Source organism: Pteropus medius, unplaced genomic scaffold (assembly GCF_902729225.1).
Source record: "Pteropus medius unplaced genomic scaffold, Ma_sr-lr_union100, whole genome shotgun sequence".
NCBI classification, from domain to species: Eukaryota; Metazoa; Chordata; class Mammalia; order Chiroptera; family Pteropodidae; genus Pteropus; species Pteropus medius.
The window spans coordinates 3,842,500-3,867,152 of record NW_024349798.1 but is presented as its reverse complement, the minus strand read 5'-3'; the positions used below and the strand labels follow the sequence as shown (position 1 = coordinate 3,867,152).

General features: G+C 41.3%; 1 protein-coding gene across 1 annotated transcript in view; it reads left to right on the top strand.

The window, feature by feature from the left end:
- IFT140 (intraflagellar transport 140) overlaps positions 1 to 24,653 on the top strand; it is a 91,644-nt gene that overhangs the window by 2,533 nt on the left and 64,458 nt on the right. The window contains exons 2-11 of the mRNA XM_039884891.1: positions 189 to 366; positions 3,199 to 3,420; positions 13,878 to 13,999; positions 14,189 to 14,331; positions 16,150 to 16,325; positions 17,447 to 17,538; positions 18,166 to 18,272; positions 18,922 to 19,067; positions 22,990 to 23,193; positions 23,332 to 23,404. Coding sequence (XP_039740825.1) covers positions 220 to 366; positions 3,199 to 3,420; positions 13,878 to 13,999; positions 14,189 to 14,331; positions 16,150 to 16,325; positions 17,447 to 17,538; positions 18,166 to 18,272; positions 18,922 to 19,067; positions 22,990 to 23,193; positions 23,332 to 23,404 — 1,432 coding nt within the window. The 5' untranslated portion in view covers positions 189 to 219. The remainder of the gene's footprint in view (positions 1 to 188; positions 367 to 3,198; positions 3,421 to 13,877; positions 14,000 to 14,188; positions 14,332 to 16,149; positions 16,326 to 17,446; positions 17,539 to 18,165; positions 18,273 to 18,921; positions 19,068 to 22,989; positions 23,194 to 23,331; positions 23,405 to 24,653) is intronic.

Genomic DNA, 24,653 nt, shown 5'->3' with positions numbered 1-24,653 from the left:
CTGTTTTCCGTCATGCCCTGGATCATTGCAGGGCCAATCTCTTGCTTCTAATTTTTTTTTTCCTGTTAGAGGTCTCTTCCACATAAAATTGCCTGCATCGGTGTGAAGGTGCATTTATAAGTTGCTGAGTGTCTTATGAGTATAGGTTTGTTCAAAACCACAGGATTTGGTTGCTTTTTCCCCTGCAGGTTTCAACCCTGACTAGGTCTGAGTTTCATCATGGCCCTCTATTTTGACCACCGAATAGAAGCCCCAGATGCAGTTGGGTCTCCTTCGCACATCAGTTGGCACCCTGTTCATCCATTCCTGGCAGTCGCCTCTGTCAGTACAACCTCGGGAGGCAGTGTGGACATATACCTGGAACAAGTGAGTACCAAGAAGCAATGATTCTAACTTCAGTAGCTCTGGCTCTTGTCTTTCTTGTCTTCTTGTATGTGTATGTGTGTGTGTGTGTGTGTGTATTCTTACTGAGGTCCTAACTCCCAGTATCATAAGGCCCTATTTTGTGGATATTCTTTGACCTCTGCAGTTTAGGTTTGGGGAGATATTTAGAAATACTTAAGACAGATTCCACAATGAATTCATGGTCACCAATAAGAAATGGCCCCTCAGCATTGTCTGTCCATCCCAATCCAATATCCTGTTGGCTCACATTGACCAAACTATTAGTTTCCTATAGCTGCTGTAACAAATGACTACATACTGAATGCCTGAAAACGGTTCTGGAGGCCACAGGTCTGAAATAAGGGGTTGGCAGGGCATTGCTCTCTGAAGGCTCCAGGGGAGGATCAGTTTTATGGTTTGTCTTTGCTTCTGGTGTTGCCAGCAATCCTTGGCTTGTACCTGCACCACTCATACCTCTCCTTCCATCATCACAGGGCCATCTCCTCTGCGTGTCTCGTTCCTCTTCTATTAAGAACACAGTCACATTGTATTAGGGCCCACCCTAATGACCTCATCTTAACTTGCTCATCTGCAAAGACCCTATTTTCAGATAAAGTCATAACATAGGTACTAGGGGGGAGGATTTCAACATATCTTTTTGCTAATTTGCTCAATTCAATCCACAGCAGAAACTTTCTAGAAGCTCCTCAAACTTCCAATACCCCACACACAAATTCTCAGTATACAATGCACCTTATACTTAACAAAGAAAATCAGATTTCCTTCCCACTTGCTCCTCAGCCCTCTGTAGTCCTACTCTTGCCTGGGAAACTTCACTCAAGCATGTAGAGTCATCAGCGGTATCTGCATAACACGCCCTATGTGCTTTTGGGTCCTTCTCTGATATCTCATCTCCACATTGCTCCACACTCTTGTAAAGTCCTCCAGGAAACATGCTGTGGAACTCACAGGGGCTGTCCTCCATCCTGCTTCCTTCATCCAGCCTTCCTCCCCTTCCAAACCAGGCCTGCCGATGGCATGCCTTGAGCTTGTCCAGGCCTCTTCTCCCTCTATTTCCTCCTCCTCCTGTGATGGACAACTTACAAACTTACATCTATCACTGGATGACTTACAAACCTAAGTCTCCCGCCCACAAGTCCCCTCTGAGCTGCAGACTTAGAAATCCAGCTGCCCGCTGGACATCTGAGTGTTTTAAACAGACCTCAAACTCTATGAGTCCAAAGTGAACTGAACTTTGCCCCACCATCCTCTGCCCCATACTTCCCTTCAAAGGCTGAGTGTTCTCGGTCCCAATGCCCAGGATGGGGGCCTAGGAGTGACAGTGACAGTGACACCCCCTCCCCACCCTCTGGAAACTGGCCAGATTCTCCTAGTTTCCCACCGGAGCCTCTGGCCAACCAGCACAGCTTTCTCACTGCACCAGCTGTGTCCTCGAGGGCCCCCACCCATTCTCTACATCGGGCAGAGCCATCTTTTGGAATCATAAATGGAATTGCTCCCTGCTCTCACCTTCTCCACCCCAGAATTGCTCTTCGGGTGAGGACAGAAATCCCTAACATGGCCCCCAGTGCTCTCTGAGGCTCAGCTCGTCTACCCCTCACATGGTGCTCCTCCTCCCACGCTGCACACATGCCAGGCCTTCCTCGGCCTTCCAGCGCTGCCCGTGCTGTGCCCTCTGCACAAGAGAGTCTCCCTCAGCCTTTTTGCTTCCAGATAGAAGTGGCTCGGTGGTACTTCCTGAGGAAGTCCTTCCCTACCCCCACGTAAGGGGAAACCCTCCTGGTGTCTCGTCTGGCTCGTCGGAGCTCTCTTCTGTGACACACATCGGTCTTTGGCCTCTACATAGATGGAAGCTCAGCCAGAGCCCCCATCAGCTCTCGTGTTAGTCCAGCTTCAGCACCAAGCACAGTGTCGCCCAGCTCCTTTGGAGTAGATTCCTCCCTTTTAGGAGTCAGAGAACTCTTTAATATGTATTATAAAATTTTCTTTAGAATAAATATTAAATTCCAAAATAATACCAATTTTAGACAAAAACGTTTTAAATATTACTACAAAACAAAGTGTTTCTTATGTTTCTAATTGGCACAAGGAAAACTTTAGGATTTCTAAGTAATGATTTATTCGATGATAATGAGGGTCACAGATGTAGGAGGTATAACTAGAGATTACTAGAAAGAGTCCAGTAGAAGTACTGAGAACAAACTGAGTTAATCTCTGAAAACCTACATGTTTATACCCTAAACCTCTTTCCTTAGAAAATTCTGGAAAACAAGAATATGCAAGTACATATTCCATTAGCTATCAGAACAATGACATCATCACATGTCACATAGCCTCTGGAAAATTCCACTATACACCAGTGAGAGAATGAAAGTAAACAAGGCAAATAACTTCTCAGTGTCATTCTGAAAATAACTTTGGCCTTGAAGACCCAAAAAGGCCCTTGGGGTCACCTGACAACACTTTGAGAACTTTGGGGTGGACAAACTTTACCTAATGGCCTACCACTTGTTTTCATAAATAAAGTTTTATTGGAATCCATTAAAATGCTAGCTAGTTACCAAGCAGCTGTATGAGGTCATGCTCCTTGATAAGCTGGTCAGCGTGGTTAACCTTACGTTTTCATAGCTCAGCTAGGAGCAAATTCATGTTTCTATGAAAATTAAGTAGAACCTTTCCTTGATAAACAGCTCTTTATCTTTTAGCTAATGCTGATTCCATTGATTAGCCAAAAATTCTTAGAGTAGCTGCCCCTCTCTCTGTAATATGGGATTTACCTTTTGTCTGTCATAGGGAGAGCGCGTGCCTGATACACATGTTGAGAGATCGTTCCGGGTCACTTCCCTGTGCTGGCATCCGACACGGCTGATCCTGGCTGTTGGCTGGGAGACTGGAGAAGTGATCGTGTTTAATAAGCAGGACAAGGAGCAGCATGCAGTCCCCCCAACGCACACTGCCAACATCACTGTCCTCACCTGGAGCACCGGTGGGAACTGCCTTGTATCAGGGGACAGGGTAAGCAGACACATGATGACACTGATTTTACGTCTCTGCATTTCCCTGTCCATGCCCTTAGGGACACATTGGGAAAGGTGTTAAAGATGAAATTATTTGAAATGTGTGGTTCCCAAATTCGATTGATCTTGTCAGATGTCATGGCAGATTTTGTTTTATATCAGAAACAAAGTTTGAAAATTTTATTTTACCATCCCACTCTATGGCACAGGTGTGTCTGCAATTTTTAAAAGGCATTTTTCTAGATGACTACATTTATAAAGATGGGCCAAATGCTTCAGGTACTGTCACTTTTATGGCACTCCTGAAATCACCAGCTTCCCTAAGCATACTTCTTCATTGCCTCCTTTGTCATAGATTAATGTATTGCTCATTTTGGTCCTAATTGTCTAGCTCAAGGCTTCTTTTTTTTCTTTAATTAAAAAATTTTTGCACTTATAGTTGACATTCAATATTATATTACTTTCGGTTTTACGGCAGAGTGGTTGGACATTTACATTAACTTAAGAATTGATCCCCCCGATAACTCTAGTACCCATCTGACACCATATATAGCTATATTACAGTATTACTGATTATATTCCCTATGCTGTACTTAACATCCCTGTGACTGTTTTGTAACTGCCAATTTGTACTTCTTAATTCCTTCATCTTTTTCACCCAGCCCCCCAAACCCTCCCATCTAGCAACTATCAGTTTGTTCTCTGCTACTATGTTTCTTTCTGTTTTGCTTATTTATTTTGTTTTAAAGATTTCACGTATAAGTGAAATTGTATTGTCTTTGTCTGACTTATTTCACTTAGCATGATACCCTCTAGGTCCATCTATGTTTTCACAAATGGTGAGATTTCATTCTTTTTTATGGTGAGTAATATTCCATTGTATTTATGTAGTGCATCTTCTTTATCTAATATTCTATCAATGGACACACAGGTTGCTTCCATATCTTGGCTATTATAAATAATGCTGCAGTGAACATAGGAATGCATATATCTTTTCAAATTAGTGTTTTGGATTTCTTTGGATACCCAGAAGTGGGATTTCTGGATCATATGGTAGTTCTATTTTTAATTTTTTGAGGAATCTCCATACTATATTCCATAGTGGCTGCAACAATTTGCAGACCCACCAAAAATATACCAGGGTTCCGTTTTTCCACATCCTTGCCAATACTTGTTTGTTGATCTGACAGGCGTGAGGTGATATCTCATTGTGGTTTTAATTTGCATTTCTCTGATGATTAGTGACGTTGAGCATTTTTTCTTATATTTGTTGGCCATCTATATGTCCTTTTTGGAGAAATATCTATTTAGGTCTTCTGCTCATTTTTTAATTGGATTTTTTTTTGGTGTTAAGTTGTATGAGTTTCTTATATATTTTGGATATTAAACCCTTATCGGATGTATCACTGGCAAATATCTTCTCCCATTTCAGTAGGTTGTCTTTTCATTTTGTTGATAGTTTCCTTTGCTGTGCAAAAATTTTTTAGTTCGATATAGTCTTTTTTTTCTCTTTTGTTTATATTGCCCAAGGAGATATATCAGAAAAAATAATACTAAGAGCAATGTCAAAGAGTTTACTGCCTATATTTTCCTCTAGGAGTTTTATGGTTTCGGCTCTTACTTTAGGTCTTTAATTCATTTTTTAGTTTATTCTTGTATATGGTATAAGAAAGTGGTCTTGTTTCATTTTTTTGCATGTATTTGTCCAGTTTTCCGAACACCACTTATTGAAGAGACTGCCTTTACCCCCTTGTATATTATTACCTCCTTTGTCATAGATCAATTGACTAATTGGTATGGGTTTTATTTTGGGGCTTTATTCTATACCATTGATCTCTGTCTGTTTTTATGCCAGTAACATGCTGTTTTAATGACTATTGCCTTATAGTATAGTTTGATATCAGATTGCATGACACCTCCAACTTTGTTCTTCTTTCTAAAGATTGCTTTGGCTGTTTGGCATCTTTCATGGTTCTGTATAAATTTTAGAATTATTTGTTCTAGTTTTGTGAAAAATGCCGTTGGTACTTTGGTTGAGATTGCATTGAATCTGTAGATTGCTTTGGGGAATTTGGACATTTTAACAATGTTAATTCTTCCTATCCATGAGCATTGTGTATCCTTCCATTTATTTGTATCTTCAGTGTCTTATAGTTTTCTGAGTACAGGTCTTTTACCTCCTTGGTTAAATTGATTTCTAGGTATTTTTTTGGGTGCAATTATAAATGAGACTGTTTTCTTAATTTCTTTCTTATAGTTTGCTATTGGTATATTAAAATGCAACCAATTTCTGAATATTTATTTTATATCCTGCTACTTTACTGAATTCATTTTTCAGTTCTACTAGTTTTTTGGTGGACTCTTTAGTGTCGTCTGTATATAATATCATGTCATTTGCAAATAATGACAGTTTTACTTCTTGCTTTCCAATTTGGATGACTTTTATTTCTTTTTCTCATCTAATTGCTATGGCTAGAACTTCCAAAACTATGTTGAATAAAAGTGGTGAAAGTGGACATCCTTGTCTTGTTCTTGATCTTAAGGAAAACACTTTTAGCTTTTCACCATTGAGTATGATGCTAGTTGTGGGTTTGTTATATGTGGCCTTTATTATTTTGTCATATGTGGCCTTTATTATATGTGGCTCCTATTTCCACTTTGCTGAGAGTTTTTTATCATAAATGGATGCTGAATTTTGTCACACACTTTTTCTGCATCTGTTGATATGATCATATGATTTTTATCCTTCATTTTGTTTATGGGGTGTATCATGTTAATTTATATGCAGATATTGAAGCAACCTTATATCCCAGAAATAAATCCCAGTTATAAATCCCAGCTGATCATGGTGTATGATCTTTTTAATGTATTGCTCAGTTTGGTATACTAATACTTTGTTGAAGATTTTTGCATCCTTATTCATCAGGGATATTGGCCTTTATTTACTTATTTTTTTTGTAATGTCTTCATCTGATTTGGGAATCAAGGTAATGCAGGCCTTGTAAAATGAGCTCGGAAGCCTTCCCTTCTCTTTTTAAAATAGTTTGATAGGTGTTAATTCTTCTTTAAATGTTTGGTAAAATTCTCCAGTGAAGCCATCTGGCTCAAGATTTCTTTTTGGGAGGAGTTTTTTTTATTACTGATTTAGTTTTGTTAGTAGTTATGTCTGTTTAGATTTTCTGTTTCTTCTTGTTTCAGTTTTGGAATATTGTCTGTTTCTAGGAATTTATTCATTTCTTACAGATTGTCTAATTTGTTGGCAATCATTTGTAGCATTTTCTTATAATCTTTTATATTTCTGTGGTGTCATTCGTCACTTCTCTTTAATTTCTAATTTTATTTATTTAGGTCCTCTCTCTTTGTTTTCTTGATGAGTCTGGTTAAAGGTTTATTAATTTGTTTATCTTTTCAAATAACCAGTTCTTGGTTTCATTGATCTTTGGATTTTCTTAGACTCTATTTTGTTTATTTCCACTCTGATCTTTATATTTCCTTTCTTCTACTTACTTTGAGCTTTGTTTGTTTATTTCTTTAGTTGTATGGTCAGATTTTTATTTGAGATTTTTCTTGTCTTTTGAGGTAGGTCTGTGTTGCTATGAATTTCCCTCTTAGAACTTATTTGGCTGTGTCCCCTTAATTTTGGGGTCATTGTGTTTTTTTTGTCTCAAGATACATTTTTATTTTTTCCTTGTTCTCATTTTTAACCCATTCATTGTGTAGTAGCATGTTATTTAGGTTCCATGTATTTGTGTGTTTTTTCAGTTTTCATCTTGTAATTGATTTCTAGTTTCATACCATTATGATGGGAGAAGATGCTTGTTATGATTTCAGTCTTCTTTAATTTATTGAGACTTTCTTTGTGGCCTAACATGTGATCTGTCATAGAAAATGTTCCACATGCTTTTCATCACTTTGACTATTTCATGCCAATCCTTTCTGGCCTTCTAAGTTTCTGTCGAGAAATCAGCTGACAGTCTTATGGGAGCTCCCTTGTAGCTAACTGTTTTTCTCTTGCTGCTTTTAAGATTCTCTCTTCGTTCTTAACCTCTGGCATTTTAATTATGATGTGTCTTGGTGCGGGCCTCTTTGGGTTCATCTTGTTTAGGACTCTGCATTTCCTAGACTTGTATGTCTGTTTCCTTTGCCAAGTCAAGGAGTCGTCAGTCATTATTTCTTCAAATAAATTTTCAATCCCTTGATCTCTTCTCCTTCAATTACACCTAAGATATGCTATTGTTACACTTGGTGTTCCAAAAGGCCCTTAAACTATCCTTATTTCTTTAAAATTATTATTTCTTTTTGCTGTTCCAATTGGATGTTTCTGCTCCCTCTCCTTCCAGATCGCTGATTTGATCCTCTGCTTAATGTAATCTGCTGTTGATTCCCTACAATATTTTCTTTATTTCTGATTGGTTCTTTTTTAGGTTTTCTGTCTCTTTTTGAGGTTTTCTGCCTCTGGCTGTGTTCATCTATTCTTCCTGTCAGTTCATTGAGCATCTTTATAACCGGTGTTTTGAACTCTATATCTGATAATCTATATCTGTAGATTTCTTGCCTCCATTTTGTTTAGTTCTTTTCTAGAGTTTTATCCTGTTCTTTCATTTGGGACATGTTTCTTTGTCTCCTCATTTTGGCTGCTTCCCCATGTTTATTTCTATGTATTAGGTAGATCTGCTATATCTCCCAGATTTGGCAGGGTGGCCTTATGTGTCCTGAGGGACCCAGTGGCACAGTCTTCCTGGTCACCTGTAGCTCAGAGCTTCTTAAACAGCTTGATTTGCTCCTCAGAGGATAATTCGTTAGTGTTTAAAGACACTTTTTGTTGTCACAATGTGTGTATGTGTTGGGGGGCGGTATCTACTGACATCTAGTGGGTGGAGACAGAGATATTGCTTAACATCCCACAATGTACAGGACAGATCCCACAACGGAGAATTATCCCACCCAAAATGTCAACAGTGCCCAGGTTGAGAAACCCTGGTCTAGACCTAATTTGATTCACAAATGTACAGGAGAAATTTTACAGTGTCTTCATTTATTTTACATGTTTCAGATAATACATTTATATGTTTTAAAGTTCAAAAACTTTAAAAGCCTCTCTACCCATCTCCGTCAGTTCCCGCTCTCTACTCTCCAGCATCCATAGCTTCTTAAAGTCTCTCCAGAGTTTCTTCAGGTACGCACAGGCGCATACAAATGCATTCTTTCTCCAACTTCCAATTTTGCCAATTTTAAACCTTTAGAGGAGTTTAAAGACTAGTACAAGGAACACCCATATACCCTTCACCTAAATTCACTACATGTTAACATTGTGATATATTTGCTTTCTCTATTTATATATATATTTTTCCTGATTATTTGAGTTTGTCACAGATGTTGTACTTCACCCCTACATCCTTTGGCATTGATCCTTAAGAACAAGGACATTCTACATAACTACAATATTGCTATATATATTTAACTCAGAAAAGTTAACATTGAGGCCATACTAGTAGCCAGTGTGCAGTCCATATGATAGTTTCTCTAATTGTCTCAGTAATGTTCTTTATAGATGACTTTGTCCTAACCCAATATCCACTCAAGGATCATGCATTGTGTTTAGTTGTCATTTCCCTTTAGTCTCCTTAAATCAAGAATAGTTCTCTAGTCTTGTTTCTCTTCTCTTCTCTCCTCTTCTCTTCTTTCTTTCTTTCTTTCTTTCTTTCTTTCTTTCTTTCTTTCTTTGCCAGCAACAACATACCTATATATATATATGCTCTCTCTCTCTCTCTACCTCTGCTATATATTCGGCTTCCATTTCATTTTATCACTCCTCCTCCTTCCTTCCTCCTTCATTCCTTATCATTTCCTTCTACGTATTTTATTTCCTTCCTCCTCCTCCTCCACTCCTCCTCCTATTTCTTCCTTCCTTCACATTCCTTCCTTCCTTCTTCCTTCCTTCAACCATTCTTTCTCTCTCTCTCTCTCTCTCTCTCTCCTCTCTCTCTCTCTCTCTTGGTCTTCCATGACATTGACATTTTTGAGGAGTCCAGACTAGTTTTTATGTAGACTGTCTCTCATTTTGTTTGCTTATGTCTTTAAATTAAATAGTTTTGGCTGGAGACATCACACAGAGGATCTTATCTCCTTAGACTCCTCTTTTTTCACATAAGTGATAGCATGCAATTCTGTGCCGTTGCTGGCTTTTTCATTTTATTCTGTGTCTTGCAGATCTCTTTTATTGGTAAACAGCTAACTAACTTCCTTCTCTTTTAACCTACCCTTCATTATGTGAAGGTACTGTCATTTGTTTCACCAACCCCTGCTGATAAACATTTCAGTGGTTTCCCAATCTTTTGCTAAACAAACAGTGACGCAGTGGCTAACCTCATGCTTTTGTCATTTCACATATATGGAAGTTTAAAGAAATTCCTAAAAGTGCGGCAGCTGGGCCTTAGGACACGTACACTTGTGTTTTGCTGGGTGTTCCCAAATTTCCTTCCGTGGAGCTTGTACCAGCTTGCAGCAGCATGTGCTTCCCCACAGAGTGTCGTATCCAGATTCAGAATTTTTCCTGAAAAAGGAGCATCTCAGTCATGTTCTAGTTTGCATTTCTCTTGCTGTTGTTGATGAATATCACAGTAGCAATCAACATTTCTTTTTCTAGTCATATCACTTGCTTATTTTTCTATTGGTTTGTTCCTTTTTCCTAGGTGATCTTTTATTTTTCTATTCAGTTCCCACCTAATGACATTGCTCTGTCCCCAGATTCAGATTTCTTTGGTGATCTTTTCCCACCTTTCTGCTGAGGAATGCTCTTCAAATCCCCTATAGGAATAAAAGAATTCAAGATCATCGAATTTTGTTTTTCTCATCTTGACTGTATTAAAAGACAACTAATAAAGTAAATTAACTCAGGCATGAAACTAAACTTATATGTGATGATCAAGTCCTGTGAGTCAAAATATTTAAGAGCAGAAATACCTAATCCTTCTAAGAATTCAACTTTGCTGGTCCTAATCGAGTAATGGGCTTAAGCAGAAAGAGAAGTTAACAGCAAACAGCTAAGCACGTGGAGTACTGCACCGCTGAGCCAACAGGCCTGGCTGAGGGAGGACCTCTTGGCTCTTCTCACAGAGACCCTGCTTTAGTTAACATGTGTCTGATTACCAGTGAAACTGACCCAGACCAGCTAAAGCAAGAAGGTGCAATTAATCTGAAGCCATCAGAGGGTCTCAGGGTCTCCAGGGACAGGAGCACGGCTGACTGTTTATGTGTGTATAAAACTTAGTCTGTAACTAAGAATGAAATGCTAGCAGACACATCTATGTGCCAGCTCTACGTCTTTCGGTGTACCTTCCTGATACTATCTTCTCTCTCTCTGTCCCATTCTGTCTACATGGCATAATCTCTAGCTGATGAAAACAAAGGAGCTCACCTGCTCTCGTTTCAGCCCCATGCAAAATTGCCCGCTTCTCCTCCTCTGTCTCAAGTTAAGCTTAGGCCAAGTGCCCACATATGCAGCAGTTGGTGGTGCCCAGGGAGGTGGAGAGATCCCTAGAAAAGGGCTACTGGGTGGATGTTCCATGAAATATCCATTAGCAGTTCCATTGGTAAAGAAGAGGGGAGAATGTCACATTACCGGATCTCAGTTCTCTGCGTTCTCTTGCACAGCCAAGGGTAGGATCCAGTAAACCCATGCATGACAAAGGGCAAGTCAGTTCTTAGTATCAGGATAAAATATTAGAGAACTTAACACAATGACCCATCCACTGAAGTGACAGTATGTCACTGACAATCGCATCTAGAACATCCTAACTTTACATCAGTCCCTTAATATATTACACTCTCATTCTTCATGGATAGGGCTGATTTCTCACCTCGTGGGTAACTTTTCTTTAGAGCCTTACTATATAAAATTACAGTCATTGAAATAACTTGGAAGGAATGACAGATAGTGAAGAGACAGCTCTGAACACACAGGATTACCCTATAGTAGCAGTGAGAGGTTCAAAAACATTTAGAATTGATAGGGGGTACATGCCTGACAAAAAGGGGATGGGACATCTCAGAGTTTGCCTCTAAGTCTCCACTTCATGTTTCATTTCTACCTGATTAGCCGGAACCTGAGACAGAACACATTTGACTCATCGCATCCTCAGGAGTCAATAGAAGTTTAATTCATGATCATGGTGGGCTGAGTCTGTCCTTCTGTCAAAACAAGGGCTGTATTGTACGGTCCTGTGACTGAACAGAATTGCTGCTCCCGGGGTACAGGAGCTCTGAACATTTGTATGGAACAACTTCCCTCCCAGCAACAGTCTAGAAACCTGGACATGCTCAGCGTGTCTTGATTGTATTCAGGAACCTGGTTAAGTTGCCAGCTAGAAGTTTGTGTGTGCTAATAAAGATCTATAAAGTCAATTATTATGTTAAAAAATAAGTACTGGATGATTGCACTTGAGGGGAAGAGCAGAGGGACGTCTCTACAGATGCCACGTGTGCATAAAACGTCATCAGACATACAGGATCCCATAGTATGATTCTCTAGGGAGGAGGCTGGGCAGCAGGGTAAGGAAACATTTTCCTTTTCTGTCTTTGTCTTTTTCACAATCCAAGCATAATTTTTAAAATGTTATTTGAAAAGAATCACTAAACACAAAGGAACCAATGCTGCTTTTATTCTACATAAAGCTGACAAAGTCAAGAAGAAATTAGTCTGATGATATATACTATTCATATTACGCATATACTCATGTTACTTCTTTTTTTTAAAAGTATAGTCATGTTACATACTATTTTCGATTTTACATAAATTTTCTTAGAGACTTACTGTATAAGTTGCTTTTAGCTGACCTTATTTGAAAATTATATTCCTATATGCAATAAAGCAATGTTAGCCAGCAAATGGGTATATTGAAATCAATGCTGATTGAAAGCAGGGAGGAAGGACAAGTGTACTGCATGCTAAAACGTCCCCTGACCTTGAGCAGGAAACATGCCTTGAGGAATGCCTGAGTGTCAAAGCAAAGGCACCTTGCCAACAGATTCAAATGGAAATACTGCCATTTGGCAAAGCTTAGCTCCCATCCCCAGTCATAGAGCCACCTGGACCACTTCTGATAGAGTTGTCTCTTCTCTGCCACCTTGAACTTCTCTCTCACTTGTCTGTGCCATTAATTTGAGACTTTGATGACTTTAAAATTGAACATGTAGTACACCTAGCACCCAGATCCTGGTTTCTATTGGTTTCCTCCAGTATAAGGAACCAGGGCTCCTTGATGGTTGACTCTAGGGCTGGGGCAGGACAATGAGCCCAATGTATCTCTAGTGCCAGGAAGTAAGGAAGTACTCCCAAAACCCACAATGACAGGGTACATCAAAGAGTCACAGGAGCCAGCTGAAAGAGCTCCCAATGGCCAAAGCTAGAACAGTTGGAGCAACAGATATGGTAGTCTTGGATTATAACCCAAAGTAGAAAATAAATATTCATATCCACAGTTCCATACTGATATAAATCTATGATTGAGTAAATAATTAAATGATGGGGAAGAAGCAAATCTCCCATGCTGAAGAATCTGCAAATAATTTATATAGATGCTTCATGTTCAAGGAGATGAGACATAACTCCCTACCCCTATGCATAGTGACTTTCTTCCAAATAGTACAGAATGGAAAGGGGTGGTGGGGAGAGGAACTACACAATGAGACACCTGACAAACATGACCTCAGCCAGGAGATTTGGGGTCAGTATCACAGAGATAAGTCATGTTGATGGCATAGACCTCTAATGTGATGTGACCAGAAGGACACTTTATGGTCTTCTAAAACCCACAACCCCAGTCAACAATGAGAAAAATAGACAAATCCCAGTGGAAGACATTCTACAGAATCCCTTATAGACCTCCTCAGAACTGTCAAAACCATCAAAAACAGGAGAGTCTGAGACAAAGTCCCAGCCAAGAGAAGTCTAAGGAGACATGACGACCAAATGTCATATGGGTCCTGATGGGATCCTGGGACAGGAAGAAGGTGTTAGGGAAGAACTGAGGAAATGTGAATTTAGACTTTGGTTAACATAGTGTATCAATATTAATTCTGTACCACACTATTGTAAGATCTAATAATAACAGGAACTAGGTGTGGGACTTCTCAGAACTGTCTTCACAACTTTTCCATAAATCTGGAATCTGTTCTAAAATTAAAAGTCTGTTTTAAAAACTGAACATGTGACAGTTGTTATCTCTAGGGAATAAGAATGGGAAGAGACACATAGAAGAGTTTCTGGTTCCTTTGTTGAACATTTTAGAATTGCTTGGATTTTTCACAGTGCCCATGTAGTAGTTTTGTCCAAAAAAAAAAAAAAAAAGGAAAAAAAAGGAATAAGCATGTGTTCTGTTGTGCAGTATTAACTCTTGCCTTCTACCAGTCACTTGGTGAGTACATTTCCTCCACGTGTGATGTTGGATTTTCCAGCTTGGCATCCTGCTCTTATGGAGGCTGGACCAAAGGGGTCGAGTACAAGGGACACCCCTGCTGAAACACGACTATGGGAAACACCTGACTCACTGCATCTTCCGGCTTCCCCCTCCTGGCGAGTAAGTGTGAGCTCGTGCGGTGGCCTTACATTTACATCTTTGGTGGGGGCTGGTTAGGGCAGAGATATGGCTTTTCCTGACACTGGAGGAGTCATAGCAATGAGCCACTCTCAGCACATCTGTAGTGACAGCACCTTCCAATGAGGGGCAGCAAGGAATCCTGACTTCCTGTGTCATATTTACTTTCAGGGACCTTGTTCAGTTGGCAAAGGCGGCTGTGAGCGGTGATGAGAAAGCCCTGGACATGTTTAACTGGAGGAAAAGTAGCTTTGGAAGTTTCTTGAAAATGGGCTCTCAAGAAGGACTGTCATTCTTTGTCAGCTTGATGGATGGTGAGAAACTTAGGTTGGGATTCTAAGACACTGAAATGTTTTAGGGGTATCTGATAAGGATTTTAAACAAATGGATGGTATTTCTGCAAAGAATAACAGACTGTATGCGTGCCAATCTTAGAGTGATACTGTACGTCAGCTTTTTGCAGTTGTTTATCCAGCATTCAAAGAATGGCTTTACTTCTTTCTGATTCGAGATAAGTTGAGCTCTATTTGTATTTGAGGGATTTTCGCTAGGAAGCTGTCGATCAGCAGTTACATCCCAACTGCTTACTGTGTGCACGGCAGCAGACAGACCATCTTGAAAAGATGCTTTTGTTGCACTCCCGTTATTCAGTCTGTATAATTCTGAAGCACCTCTTATTAGCCTGGTACCTGGATAAGCTCTGGGAATGGAGTGTGAACAGGATGGAGTGGGTTTTGCTTCCAGCCTGCAACCACCAACCAGTCCTCGTGGGTGGTCTGCGTTGAGCACCATCTGTCTTGATTTTAACACAGTTCTCCTTAGTGTAAATAGTGAGACAGTCTGCCCTAGTGGCAGCTGATAAATGCAATATGAAGTTAAGAGAGAAAAAAGAGTCTTTTACATTCACACGAGAATGTTTACGAGTGTATGTCTGCTATGGGAAAGAGGCCAATGGAAGTGAGGCTTGCACAAAGGTTGTGAGGTTTGAGGAGGCTGTGTCACCAGGACAGGAAGAGAACAAATGATAGCTAGAAGAGATTGTGGGCTTTAGAGAGATCTTTCATTTCAGAAAGTAAAGAGACAGAGCCAAGGGAAGGCCCCAGAAAGGACATAGAGTAGACATGGCACAGTAGGGGTACAGGGAGGGGAGATGCAAGGGCCCCGTAGGAACAGTCAAGGAGATGATGTGAGAAAGAGACATGTGAAGGAAAAAAACATTGGCAACTGGAAGAAGAGTGTACAGTGGGTGTCAGTCCTGCCTCGCACTCGGTGGCTGTGGGCTTCGGAAGCAAATTATCCCATGTCTGTGAGCCTCAGCTTCCTAATGTTTATGTAAAACAGGATAGTAAGAGTACCTGCCGCAGGAGCTTGCTGGAAATGCCAGCCGAGTTAACACGCATAAGTGCCTAACACCGAGCCTGCCACAAGTACATGCCTAGTAGATGCTCATTATTGCAATTAGCCTCTAGAGAACCTCAAGCTTTTCAGTTTAATAAGAACTCAAGTTATCAGTTGGGAATAAGATGTGAGTAGACCAGGAGGATGAGGAGACTCTGGAGAGCAGCAGCAATGAATCAAATTCCTGAGAACTGGCAGAAGGTTCCACCCACCGAGCTCAAAAGCCTGAGAGAGGAACAAGAGGTTGAGCAAATGGCTGGCAGGCAAGGGGCGGGCAGGAGGAGGGATTCCTGGCTAGAGAGGCCCTGCGGCTTAGATGGGGCAAGGCAGGTAACCGACCATGCACAGGACAGCGAGGACAGGGCCTGGTGGCTATGGGAGGTCATAATCTAGGGCCTCAATGCATGGATGACAGATGTATACCTCATGTTAGATAATCTAGGAGTTTTAAGGCTGCAGAGGCAGGCGAGTCGTCAATGTGAACATCAGAAACCTCTAAGGTTAGTGGTGATGAAGGAAGAACTGGCGGAGACAGGAGTCAAGTCTGAACTAAACCAATAAAATGGAGCTTATTTCAGAGATGGCAGCCTGTGAGGTCATGTGTAGATGTTTTTTAAATATTTTCGTTGCAAATTTTTATAATGAAGATGTTTATTTTGAAAATGCCTCTAAGGAGATAGAAATGGCTTCTCATGAGTACCAAGCTACTGGATGACTGCTTCCTTTGTCCTCAGGGACAGTGCACTACGTGGATGAGAAAGGCAAGACCAGCATGGCAGCATCCACAGACAGCTCTATCCAAATGCTGTTCTACATTGAGAAGAGGGAGGCGCTGGTGGCGGTCACAGAGAACCTGCTGCTGTCCTTGTACTTGGTGACTCCTGAGGGCGAGGTGGAAGAAATGATGAAGGTGGGTCGGGGAGTGGCCTTGGCAGAGAGGCAGCACTTGGGTCACATTCCCCTGACCTGATCTAACCATCGTTTCCAATTCCTTGGCAAATCTGTTCCAGTGACCCATTTAGTACCGCCAACTGAGCTGTTTAGTACCATTATTTATTATACAACATTCAGTTCACAGGGAAATAGTGAAGGAGTTTCAGGCATCAGTGGACAGAAAGGGTGAGAGTCTGGGCTGCACAGGGCTGCTCTCCCGTGATTGGTTAATTCATAGCCTACACACCTGGGCGTGACAGATAACCGCTCTCCTTGCACAGCCCCTTCGACCTCCAGGATGGAACCACGTGAGCAAGGACATTTCCCTGTTTCCCAGCCACGTGCAGATGAGACATGGAAGGAACTCACTAACTATGTACATTGTCACAGCTGCCCCTCGGCCACACGTGCACATTATTTCACCCAAGGGATGTGTATAACAGTCACTGTCCTTGGGTAGTAGGTGTTTTACTGTGGTTACTGAGAAACACCTTAGTGTCCACGAAGGTTCCTCATGGCATCAGCTCCGGGCCCTCACCACCAAGAGGACACTGAAGGCATTGGGGTGCAGCCTGTCCCTCGGTCAGGTGCTGCTTGTCATTGCTCTGCTGCTAGTTTCTTCGTTTATACCAGGAGGATCCATGTTTCTCAGAGAACTCTGGACTTTCCCTAAAGATACTCCTGTAGATTATAGAGCAGATTGATTTTTTGTAAGTCGTTGTTTATTTGGCCATTTATGTATCTTCTAGCACAGCAGTTGAAAACATGGTCACTGAATCACATAGACCTGGGTTCGAATCCCCTCTGAGCCACTCACTGGCTGGTGGTCCCTGGGCAGGTTTGTTCCCTGCAAAGCAGAGTGTGACAACTGCCTTAGAGGGCGTGGTGGTGCCTGAACGCTGCTCAGCTTGGTAGCCACTCAGAAAAAGTGTTCACTGTGTACCGTGTGCTGGGCAGCAGCTATTGTTAACCATTTAATGTGCCAGAGTAATTGTCAGCTTTGTCCTGTGTGTCCTGGAAAGCTAGCAGTGTCTTTCCAAGGGATACGCCGTCTCGGCAAAGTGACATGCTTCTTTAGGGTTGTTTTTTATTATACAGGTGAAGTTGAGTGGGAAAACGGGTCACCACGCCGACATTGCTTTGATTGAAGGCAGCCTTCTGGTGACCGCCACTGGGGAATCGGCCCTCAGGTAAGAACTGACACTCCAGGGAGTATGTAATGAAAAGTCAGTCTCTTCTGAGTAAACTTTTTAATTGAAGTAGAACATACAGACAGAAAAATACACTAATTATGAATTTTCACAAATTGAACATACCCATGTAACGGCTCTGAAATCGAAGAACAGAACATAGAAGAGACCCCAGGCCTCCTCCTCCCCAGCCCCCCCCACTCCCACCCACCCATGAGGGTGGCTATCCTGATGTCTGCCTGTGGAGTCACTTTGCCTGTTTGTTTGTTTGTTTGTTTGTTTGTTTGTTTTTTGAGCTTGGCATAGAGAGAATAATGTGCTATGTTCTCTTGCGTCTGCTGTAACTCCACGTAATACTGGAGATTCTCCTGAGTGTACGTGGTTTTGTTCTCATTGTGACATGGTGTCACACATGGACCTTCTTTTACTAACAGCTGCTCCCTTTCATTATGAACAGTGCACAAAACATCTAAATGTAATGATCGCCTGCTTTTCAAATCAGAGTCCAAAGGGCCATGACATTTTCCTGATTTTTACAGTTTACTCTGCAAGTTGGTCAAGCCACTCAGAGCTGAGGGCAATCCATTGACACAATCCCCTCAGTGGGCTTTCTTCCTGCTCTTGTAGATTCTGGGACTTGGATCGAGGAGAGAATTATGTACTGAGTCCAGAGGAGAAGTTCGGTTTCGAAAAAGGAGAAAATATAAACTGTGTTTCTTACTGTAAAGTCAAAGGTGAGATTTCTTGGTCTGGCATAAGGGAGAAAGAGAATCAGCTTCAACCTTTGCTCTGTCGGTGGCTATTCAAAGACTGGTAACTCAATTATAAATATGTAAATTCATTTGAATAAAGTCGGTCTGTAATGAGAAAATAACAGGAAATAACAGTAAATGTTTTTATCCCACGTGAAGATCAAGGGGTTTAAAAAGTGTGGCCAACATGGCTATGTGATCTCCATCCCTTCCCCAAACCCTGAGTAAAAGACAGTATGGGAAACTTTAGAAGTGTATATATATGTGTAAATGTATGACTGAGTGTAAGTGTGTACACATACATACAGGACAGAAAGAATAGGAGATGAGCCAGAGCGTCATTTATTTTGTGCCTGCTGAGTGCTAAGTGCCGTTGTAGCATTAGGAAAGAGGATTGAACAGGCATACAGGCTCGTTTCACAGAGACAGAAACCAGCACCAACACCCCCACCACCCCCACACGCACATGCACGCACTATATCGCCAGGCACTTGTCAGTTCTCATGAAGGAAGAGACAGCAAGTGAGGGCTGATGGGCTGAGACTTCAGAGAGGGTGGTCAGAGAAGGGAGCTTGTGGCTATTCTTCTCCCTTTTCAAGTCAACGACTGTGAACTCTGTTTTTACCTGTAGGTCTCCTGGCAGCAGGTACCAATAAAGGGCGAGTAGCCATGTGGAGAAAGGTGCCAGGACCCCAGAGCAGCCGAGGAGTGGAGGGCAAAGACAGGTGGACTCTTCAAACCCCTACTGAGCTTGAAGGAAACATCACACAGATAAAGGTACAACTGTACCAGGGTCTTAGGTGCACTCATTCTATGCCCTGCAGAAGTGGAGGAAATAATTGACTTTGAACCTATTTTTTTCAGTTATTCAGCTTAAAAGACTATCTGAAAATAAAGGCTTTTTGGAGCTCAGAATTGCAGATGAGGGATTATGGATCTGTAGTAATCTATATCTATTTTTTCTATCCTCTCATCCCTTTATCTCTATCTCTATTATCTCTATCTTTCATCTATCTGTCTATCTATCTACCTACCTATCTATCTATCTATCTATCTGTCTGTCTGTCTATCTATCTATCTATCTATCTATCTATCTATCTATCTATCTATCTATCTAACAGCTTTATTGAGATACATAACATACCAAATGGTTTTTAGTATATTCAGAGTTTTGTAACCATCACAATAAATTTTAGAACATTTTCCTCACCCCAGAAAAAAATCTCATACCCATTAAAACTGGTGGTTTTAGGAGGGCTCTCCTTGACTGCCCTTTCCCATTTCCTCCTCCCCCAGCCCTATGAGGCACTAACCTACTTTCTGTCTCTATGAATTTGCCTATTCTAGACATTGCATATCAGTGGAATCACACAAAACATGCGTAGATATGAGATTTCTTTCACTGAGCATTGTTTTCAGGGTTCATCCATAGTGTAGCATGTGTCGGTATTTCATTCCTTTTTGTGGCTGAGTAATAGTCCACTGTCTGAATAGATCACATTTTGTTATCCCTTCATCCACTGATGGACATTTGGGTTGTTTCCACTTTTGGACTATTATGAATAATGCTGCTGTGAACATTGGTGTACTAGTTTTTTGTGTTTTAATTCCTTTTGGACATTTGATTCTTTCTTAATAAAGTCTCTGTTTGGTGAGACATTGTATCACACCTTCCTTTACTTCTTTGAGCCTGTTTTCTTTTAGGTCTTTGAATATGTTTATGGTGGCTACTTCGGAGTCTTTGTTAAGTCCAATATCTGGGCCCTTTTGGGGCAGTTTCTGTTGCCTGCTTTTTTTCTCCGTGTGTGAGTTGTATTCTGCTTTGCATGGCACTTTATTTTTTGTTGCATACTAGACATTTTAGTTAAAATATTGTGTCAACTCTGGGATACCGACCCTCCTGCCCCACTCACCTCCAGGGCTTGTTGCTGTTGTTTGCTTATCTATTTGTTTAGTGACTGACTGGGTGGGCCACTGTAGTGATGTCTTGTTCCCTTGCAGTGTGAAGCCTCTGACATTGCTCCTCAGAGGGCCCAGCCTGGGGCACGTGCACAGTCACGCTGGGACACCTATGGTTTTAGGAGGGTTCTCCTTGACTGTCCTTTTCCTGATCTCTGATAAGCTTCTTGCCTCCGTCTAGTATTACAGATTCCGTTAGGCCCCCCAGTTGCCTGATCTGTTTTCTATAATACCCTGGGGCACCAATTGCTCTATAGTCTGGTCCAGTTAAGTTTGGGCAGAGTTGGTCTTTGAGTTCTGTGTCAGGTCTGTTCTAACCCAGGAGGGGTCCTCTTAGGTATCTTTTTCCCCCTGGTTCTGTCTGGTAAACTGTCTGGCCTGCTGCTGAGCTTGTTGCTGTCATGAAGCTACCAGCCTCCTCCAAACGCTTACCACCAAAACCTCCTCTGTTCTCAAGAGTGTCCTTAGACTTGAACTTACCCACATTCCAGTTCGAATGAAGTGACTTCCTTTGGGGAATGCTCCAGAGCGCTCTGTTCTTATGGATGGATCTGAGTCCTCTACTCACCTTGAAGTGGCCTCTGTAACATGAAGCTGGGGAGAAATGCTGGAGGCTAGCCCCTCACAGGGACATGCTGTAGCCCTCCACGGGGAGCTGGGGGAGCTGAAGGAGAGGGAGCCCCATCTTGTTAGCCATACCAGCCTAGGTGGAGCTTTGGTCATGCTGAACCGAGGGGCAGGAGGGGGGCAGTGGAGTGACTTAGGTGCCACAGACTCTGCTGTTCTTACCAGATTTAGTACTTTCTTAAATAAGTGCTTCTTCATTTGCCTTATGCCTAGTTTCCAGAGAATTAGATGGTTGTTTTATCGTAATTTTCATCAGTTATGGCTGCAGTGTTCTCGGGACTTCTCATCCTGCTGTGCTGGAAGTTGTCGCTCCAATCTATTCTATGTAAACCTTAAAGTTAAAATTTACTTAATCCTATACTAATCAGGAAAGGAAAACTTATGTAGCAAATAGTTTAGGGATACCTTATAGTAATTTTGGGAATTACTGTCCTCATCATAGGCCATATATAAAAATAGTTTCTAGATGAATGAGTCAAATATTTTAGTTAGGACAAAACAACTGGCTAAAAATATGACATTATCAGATCTGTAAATACAACTTTCTCTATTTCGAAGTAATAAAAGCAGTTGCAGAAGCAGAGACTAACAAGTTTGAATACATAAAAACTTATTTCAAATTTGGCAATGGAGAACAAGACTAGAATTGAAGGAAAACTAAGCTCGGTAAATATTCACTTTAAAGGGTATGAAGTGTTGAACTCTAAATCACCATATTTTCCTATTCTCAATGCATATTCTTTTCTTTATTTTAATGTGAAGTTGACGTGCAGCTCTTCCAGTTGATATTTACATTTAAAGTTGTTTCGTTTTGTTTTTTTTGCGAGAGGAGAGATATTTACACAGAAAGCTATTATTTTGAATTCGTGGCTTATCTTAAGTGATACCTTAGAATAAAGGACATGAAGAAAACTCACATTTATAAGAAAAATATTAAGAACTTTAATGGAAAAACTGATAGAGATCATTTACTCAAGAGCAGTTAGTAGAATATGTGAAAAACACGTATACCTTCACTCATATTGAAAAGAAATGCCATTTTAAATAATAGCACAAGCCACACTAACTCCTAAAGGACATAAAAGAAAAACTGAGTAAATGGTGAGATATATTGTGTTCTTCAAAGAGAAGCCTCAATCTTGTAAAAGAGCCATTTCTTCCCAAATAAATCTACAAATTACATGTACATTCAGTAAAAATAATGACTTTTTTTCTGGGAGAATTCAACACAATAATTCTAAACTCATCTGGGAAAGCAAATGGCCAAGAAAAATTTTATAACATCAGAACATTTCTGTATAATATACTAGAATATATCTCAAAACCATGGCAATTAAAATAGCACTTAATCTGGAATGAATAAATATATCAGTGGATGGGTAGGAAATCCAGAAACAGATTTGTATAGATTTGGAAGTTTAATATAAAATTATGAAAGTGGCATTTCATATATGCGGAATCTAAGGAACGAAAAGAACAAACTAATCAAAAACAGACACAAATATAGAGGACAATCTGGTGATAGACAGCGGGGAGAATGGGGCAAAGGGTTAAAAAAGTACAAACTAGTAGTTGATAAAGATGGTCATGGGGATGGGGAGCGGGCATAGAGAATGCGGTTAGCATTAATGTATTGGCTAGGTGGAGAGCCAGAGGAGAGAAAGAACAATTAGGGGGATCATTTTATAAATTATATAACCAAGGTACTGTATACTCAAAAGAAAAAAAGAAATTATGAAGTTAAAAAAAGTGGCATTTCATATCACTGGAGGAAAGCTGGATAAGTTAATACATTGTGTAAATTGCTATGCATTTTAAAAATTAAGCATTCTTAAATAAATATCAGAAAAGTAAATTCTAGAAGATGAGCAATTAGTCAGAACAGACACAAGCTAGAACAGCCATATAGGTAAATACCTGCTCTACCACGAGTCTGGATGTCAGTATCATAAACTTTGTCTAAAAAGTACACATTTTACACTTATACGTTTTTTAAAATAATTTTTTTAACAACAAGAAGAAATAGTGCTTGGAAATTGTGTAATGTTTTCTTGACTGTATCTCTCCCCCTTTGTTCACACTTTGTTTCTTTCTCTCCCAAATGGGAATGAAGTGGGGCTCCAGAAAGAACCTTCTGGCAGTGAACAACATCAGCTCTGTGGTGATCCTCAGCGAGCAGGCCATGTCGTCACATTTCCACCAGCAAGTGGCTGTGGTGCAGGTTTCCCCGAGCTTACTCAGTGTGTCCTTCCTGTCCACGGGGTTGACGCACAGCCTGCGCACAGACATGCACATCAGTGGAGTGTTCGCCACCAAGGTGACTGAGGGTGACCTGTGGGGTCGGTTGGGGGTTTTCTTCAATGTAGACAAAAGACGTGGTCAGTCGTTAGGGTCATTCAGAATGGCAAACGACCCAGATGGCAGATTGCTTATTAATTTCCATAATTCCTTTTAGGATGCTGTCGCCGTCTGGAATGGAAAACAGGTGGTGATCTTTGAGCTTTCTGGAGCCACATTACGAAATGCAGGTGGGCGTCTTTTCCCCCACACCTGAGGGGACTCAGAGCACCCTGCTTTATTTTCTCACCATCTGATGGGGGGTGAGCCTGTGCAGTGAGCAGAGGGCTGGCACAGGGCCATGGGAAGACCCTCGTGTCAGTTCTCATGCTTGTACCTTTGTTTCCAGAGCCAGTGCTACAGCTTTGGCCCCGAGCTGCCAAGGTCTCTCAGGCCCTCTGGGCCACACTCTGTTCAATCTAGTCATGGTTGTTGAGAAGTGCAGCCAGGTCTGGGCCAACAAGCCTTCCCGGGCTGCAGGACAATAAAAGCTCAAAAATAAGGCTGCAGTGCTTTCCAGGGAGGGCATTTGCTACACATCCAACTTTTGAACTGGTTCCAGACCATGCAGAGCAGTAAGCTCCATGGCATCTTGACCAGGGCCAGCCTTTGAGAATTTCAAGATGGATTGTCAGAGATGCTCCACCACTCTCAAAACACCTACGTCCCATATATCTCTCCAATTCTCTGTTTCACTGGGCTGCCTTTATCCTCTGTTCTTTGGTACATGCCTATATGAATTTCCTGGAGCTTAAACAAAAATGTATTCTCTCACAGTTGTAGAGGTCTGAAGTCCCAAATCAGTTTTACTGGGCCAAAATCAAGGCATCGACAGGGCCATATTCCCTTCAGAGCTCTAGGGAAGAATTTATTTCTTTCTTCTTCAGCTTTTGGTGACTGCTAGTAATGCTTGGCTTAAGGTCACATCATTACAGTCTGTGCCTCCATTGTCACATTGTTTCTGTCTGAAATCTACCTCCTTTTTAATAAGGACACTAGTGATTGCATTCAGGGCCCACCTGGATGATCCAGGGTACTTTCCCCATCTCAAGACCTTAACATCTTGTCCATATAAGCTCATATTCACAGGTGCCAGGGGTTGGAACCTGATGCCTTTGGGGAGCATCTTCCAGCCTGCATGGTGACCATCAGAATGTGCTGCTCAGCCAGCTGAGTTCTTACCTTTGCCCATCCTGACCTTGGCCTTCTCACCTCACAGGAGGACCTGCCATTGCTCTGTTCCAAGGATGACACCCACCACGTGTTCATTTGAATACCTCATGCCTCCCTGGGGATATTTCTCACCTCTCTCCTCATATTATTCCCTCTTTTTCTTTTCTTCTAATGCTTTGTTGCCTAAAGTTCTCTTATAAGACTTTTCTTGCTCTGCCTGGTATTGTGCTGGTAATTCACATCTTCTCTCTTCTGGCGTAGACTCCC